This window comes from Myotis brandtii, unplaced genomic scaffold, assembly GCF_000412655.1.
Source record: "Myotis brandtii unplaced genomic scaffold, ASM41265v1 scaffold2514, whole genome shotgun sequence".
Lineage (NCBI taxonomy): Eukaryota > Metazoa > Chordata > Mammalia > Chiroptera > Vespertilionidae > Myotis > Myotis brandtii.
In genome coordinates, this window is record NW_005359533.1 from 274,612 (window position 1) to 280,040 (window position 5,429).

The following is a 5,429-nucleotide window of genomic DNA, read 5'->3' on the forward strand; positions in this document are numbered from 1 at the left end:
CCGGGCTGCCCCCGGCCGGGCCCGGAGCCCGGGCTCCGCAGAAGTACTGGCTGTAGAACGAGGCGGTTGAGGGTGTGGCCCCGGAGTCGGGCATACCTGAGTACGAGTGTCACCTCCGTGCGTCCTCCCGGTGGCTCTCACCATCCTCAGACTCAGTGTCCCCATCTGTGGCTCGGGGGCAGTAATAGCGCGCACTTATTAGAGTTATTGCGCCACATAAATAAGAGAATGGGGTCCCTGTTGCGGAGGCTGGGAATCGGACCTGGCCTGGGGCACGAAAGGGCTCAGCGGCTCCAACTCCCACCGCCCAGGTGGAAGCTGATCTGTGAGCAAACCCAGCCCCTCCTCACTCCTCAACCTCGGGGCTCCCAACCCCTCCCCTCGTCCACCGCTCAGGCTTCCTGGTGAGGTGATTTCTTCCCTTGCAGGTTTGGCCTTGACTGGACGTCAAGCTGGTTCCACCAGCGTGAAGGGAAGGGGCGGGCAGGTATCAGGAGGTTCCTGCTGGAACCCTTCCCCTAGGTTTCTCCCCACTCTCAACCTCCCCTTGGCTCCAGGCTGGCCACCTTCCTGTCACCACCCCTCCCTGGGCTGCTGAGATTGGGGAGTCGAACTCACCCTGGGGCTTCTTCCCTCCTTCCAGCCTGCCGGTGTGGCCCCTGGGGATTTCCTTGCAATCTGATTAAAAGGCTTGATTCTTCCAACCACTCTCTGGAGTTCTGCCCAGCTGTGAGGCTGAGGGCTCTGGTTGGAGACTTGCCTCCTCAGACTGGACTGTAACGAACACCCCGGACAGGGTGCTGAGGCCAGAGGGGATTCAGTTATTCAGTGACACCCGAAACCTGGCAGGTCCTACCTGTCACCACTATCCACGATAGTGATGACGAAAATAAACTCGGATAGTGAGTGTAGTTGAATACACCTCCATAAAGTATAGACACTTTGCAAGTTTCAAAGCACTTAAATATTCACCATCTGATTCCATCCAGAGCAAGCCCCTTTGAAGTGGTGGTCCTACCAACATTTTATAGATGAGGAAACTGGGGCCCAGAATGGACAGTAAATTCTCCCAGGTTTCTACTGTTCAGGGGTCGACTAGGGCAGTCATTGACCAGAGGAAACCACCTCTTTGCTTCAGTGGTTGGAGGGAGGAAGTGACATTAATGGGAGTGAGAACTTAGTGAAAACCTTTTTTAAAAGTTGCCATCAGGCCTGAATTTGAGTGGTGGAAAGGGCGAAGGCTGGGGCAGGGTGGCAGCCTGATGCTTGTTTTGGAATATATTTTGCCTGGGACTCCTTCCCTGAACCCTCCCGAGGCCCTAGGTATATTCATTTTCTTTGCCTGGAGAGAGGGGTTTCTTGCCCTTTCTTCTTCCAATTTTGTTAGATTTTTCTTCTATTCCTCCAGCCAGCAAAGAAATTTCACTCCAGGGCAAGATTATTCCTGAAGTGGGCAAAATTACCACCAGTCCAAACAACTTTTCACTTACCTTCTGGGTTCCTGTCCCTGTAGCTTTTCAGAAGCTAGTCTCCATTCCCTTAGGCCTGTGGTGTATGGTGATCACAGCTTCCTCCTAGAAGAGGTCGCTGAGTTCCCTTCTGGAAGATGGAACTGAGGCAATCAATGCTCTTAGGGGAAAGAGTGGAAGGGCTGCTGCTTGGAAGGGTTCCCACTGTTATGTGGAGAAATGGAGAGGGAAAGCAGGGGTCTGGCTATATCTCTTGGGCAAGATCCTTCTCTGTGGGCCTCAGTTGCATCTCTAAAACTCTCCCCTGCTCTCATGGGTGATGCTCACAGCTTAGGAGCTGTAAACTGCTAAACTTCAGTTGTCAAGGAGATGGGTTTCATTCATTCAACAGATATTTATTCAGGGCCTCCTCTGTGTAGGAACTCTCTTCTAGGTAGTTGGGCATAGAAAATAAGTCAAAGTCATGGTGCTTATAGTGCCTATTACCTTGGGACTTGCCCAAGGAGACATGGCCAGTGGTGGGGGGAAAGATACAAAAAGTTAAACAAACATTATGCAGTCAGAGAACGATAGTACAAAGGAGAAAAGTAAGCAAAGTAAGGGAATGGAGATGTGGATCGTCAGGGAAGGCTTCTGAAAAAGTGACATGTCAGGAAGCAAGACAGAGAGATATATGGGTGAAGACAGCTAGAGACAGAAGAAACAACAGGTGCAAAGGCACTGAGGTCAGGACAAATTTGGCGTGTCTATGGAACAGACAGAAGGCCAGTGTAGAGAGTGGTAGGCGGTAGCATTGGGGAGATTACACAGAGTCACGTAAGGTAGGGCCTTGTTGGCTGAGATAAGAAGCTTAATCTCATCTTACTGTGGGTGTATTGGAAAGTCATTGGAGAGTTCTGAGCAGGGACAGTGAGTGACCTGATCTGATTTCCTTACAAACCGTGGCCGTGTCTAACTTGGGGGTTCAAGAATGGAAGCCCAGTTAGGAGACTGTATCAGTGGTTCCTGTGAGAGACAATGGTGATCTCGGTAGAATGGCAGGAGTGGAGGTGACCAGAAGTGGCCAGAGGAAAGAGAGAGAGAGAGACTTTGGAGATGGGGCTGGTAGGACTCATTGATGGATTAGATGTGAGGTTGCAGGTTTTTTATTTTTATTTTTTCTGGGTAATAAGGTTGATGACTGATGGTGCTGTTTAATAAGTGGGGGTGGGGATACTGCAGTTTGAGAAGCCATGTTCTTCTACTTGGGTGCATGTGTAAAGAGTCAGATACCTGGGGATGAAGAAAGATTGAGATTGTATGCAGGAAAGTGATTATAATAATGGGCAGATGAGATTTCAGGATAAAGAGAGAAACAAGGCCACAATAAGAGGTGATGGACAGTGAAGAGGTAAGACAGCTCCAACTGAGCTGAAGAAATTGTTGGAATGGAAATTCTAGAGTTAGTGATCTAGAAGGATGGGAAGTGGTAGGCAGGGGATGGGATATTTGAGATGAAGATTTTGGAGGCGGTATAGCTTTCCATAATGGTGAGATCTGGGATATAACCAGGGGAGTGGGTGGCAGAGGAGGGGTAAAAAGAAAAACAAATCAATGGAATGGAATGAATGGATCAACATGGATCAAGATGCCATGGGTGTTGTTTGTGTTGCAGAACAAGATTGTGGACCAGTGTGAGAGACTGCAGTTACAGAGTGCTGGCATCACCAAGTACATGGCTGAGGTCCTACCAGGGAAGAACCAGAGAGCAGTGGTAGGTAATTCTTCCCTTTCCCCCTCTACTCTGGGCCCTCTCCTAGGGTAAGACCCCAGCCTTAGGGGCTTGAGCCAGGCTAGGGGCCCTTCCTAACCTCACTAAGTCATTGTGCTGTAGCACAAAGCTGGATGCCCAGGAAGGATGGTTTCTTCTCTCTCTGAGCCTCGGTTTTACCATCTGGGCAGAGTTGCACACTAGTGCAAAGACTGTTTTCAGGGGAAGGGATCAGGGAGGGTAGCATTTTCCTAACATCTAATTATTTTGTGCACAGCCCCAGAATTACAAATAACCTAGGGGCTTGTATGTTGGATATTCTTTATCATCGTCCTATGCAGTAGGTGGCAGTAACATCCCTATTTACCAGACGGTTAATGGACTGGACCAAGGTCCCACATCCTCCTGCCAGAGTCAGTTCTATGACCTGGATCTTCTGACTCTGCAGCCAGTGCTCCTTCTGCTGCACCGCGCTGCTGGTCCTTGTGACTCGTTGCCACACCTACATCTCTCAAGTATGCTTTTCAAGGGCAGGGGCTATGAATTTCTTCCTCCCTCTTATTCCCCCTTAGTAGTACATGAAAATGGACCATTGGATTTAGTAACATGCACAGTATTGAAGATCCTGACAAGAGGAATTTTGTAGAGTGGTGGGGTGAGAGCCTGATTGGAGTGGGTTTCAGAGAGCAATTTGGGATAGTTAATACAGGTAACTCTTGAGCGTTGCCGTAGAAGGGAGCTGACAAATTGGATGATCCTGGAGAGAGATAAGGGATCAATGCAGTTTTTTGTTTATTTTCTTTTTAAGATGGGAGAAGTTGCTTTATGTGTGTATGCTGATGGGAATTTCCCAGTAGAAAGGGGAAAATTAATGATGCAAGAGAAAGAGGAAATTTGGGTATAGCAAAGAGGGGTGGGATCTAGTAAGCAAGTGGAAAGGTTGGTTGTAGGTAAAAGCATGGGCAGTTCATTCACAGAAACAGAGAAGGCAGAGTGAGCACAGGTGCAGGTAGATGGTTAGGTGATGGGAAGACCTTGTGGAAGTTCTCTTCTGATTGCTTCTATTTTCCATTACTTACCACCTTTCCTGTAGGCTCTTAAAGATGCCATTTGTCAGTTTATAGATATGTTTTGTTCTCCATCATCTGTTTATATGGTAAAACATTAATAGAGTTTCTAACGCTAAGCCATCCTTGAATTCCTGGGGAAAACCAACGTAACTTGATCATAATATATATATTTTTTAACTTTTAATTTTGAGATCACTATAGATTCACATACAATGTTAACATTTTTCCTAACTATGGTAGAATATCATAACCTGAAAATTGACATTAATACAGCTCACCTTTTCAGATTTTACCAGTTTTACACCAATTCATTTCTGTGTGTGACTTTAATTCTATGCAGTTGTATCACATCTATAGATTCATGTGACTTCCACCACAATTGAGATACAGAACAGTTCCATCATAAGGATCCCTTAGTATAGCTTTCTAAAAAGCATTTTTGCACCTATGCTCAGGAGTGAGACTAGCCTATGAGTTTCATTTCTTGTATAGTCCTTATCAGATTTTGTGATCGAGATTATATAATCCTTATTCAATGGGTTGGGAAACAGAACTCTCTATTTTCACTGGAGGAGCTTATATAAGATTGGAATTATCTGTGCCTTGAATGTTTGGTGACACCCTCTGTAAAACTATCAGGGCCTGGTGGTATTTTGTTGGTAGATTTTTAACTACTGATTCATTTTCCATCATAACTACAGGCTTTTTCCTGTTCTGGTTTCTTTTTCTTTGGTTTTAGTAAATTCTTTCTGGAAAAATTATCCACTTTCTCTGTTGTTGAATTTAAATGCATAAAATTATTCTTAATATTGATCAAGTTGTCACAGGTTTGTCTATCATGTTAGTCTTCAAAGAACCAACTTTTAGTATTTTAATTCTCTCTTTTATCTCTTTTTAAAAAATATATTGCCCAGCTGGCGTGGCTCAGTGGTTGAGTGTTGACCTATAAACCAAGAGGTCAGGGTTCGATTCCTGGTCAAGGCACGTGCCCAGGTTTCGGGCTCAATCCTCAGTAGGGGGTGTGCAGGAGGCAGCCGATCAATGATTATCTCTCATCATTGATGTTTCTGTCTCTCTCTCCCTCTCCCTTCCTTTCTGAAATCAATACAAATATATAAAAAATAAAAATATTATATCCTT

The 5,429-nt window shown here is 45.9% G+C and overlaps 1 protein-coding gene and 1 long non-coding RNA gene across 3 annotated transcripts in view; both read left to right on the forward strand.

Annotated features, from left to right (window-relative positions):
- Positions 1-1,142: 1,142 nt before the first annotated feature.
- The window catches only part of LOC106726356, a 26,581-nt gene continuing 22,294 nt past the window's right edge, over positions 1,143-5,429 (forward strand). Inside the window, exons 1-2 of the long non-coding RNA XR_001362419.1 lie at positions 1,143-1,154; positions 2,280-2,285. This is a non-coding gene — a long non-coding RNA (uncharacterized LOC106726356). The remainder of the gene's footprint in view (positions 1,155-2,279; positions 2,286-5,429) is intronic.
- Positions 3,097-5,429, forward strand: part of BSPRY (B-box and SPRY domain containing) — a 15,053-nt gene continuing 12,720 nt past the window's right edge. The window contains exons 1-2 of one of the 2 annotated variants that reach the window (XM_014540972.1): positions 3,133-3,222; positions 3,561-3,734. Coding sequence is in view for 1 of the 2 variants with exons in the window: in XM_005867866.2 (XP_005867928.1) it covers positions 3,097-3,222 (126 nt within the window). In the remaining variant the exon portion in view is untranslated. Of the gene's footprint in view, positions 3,223-3,560; positions 3,735-5,429 lie in introns of both variants that reach the window. The other variant, XM_005867866.2, reaches the window with a different exon arrangement.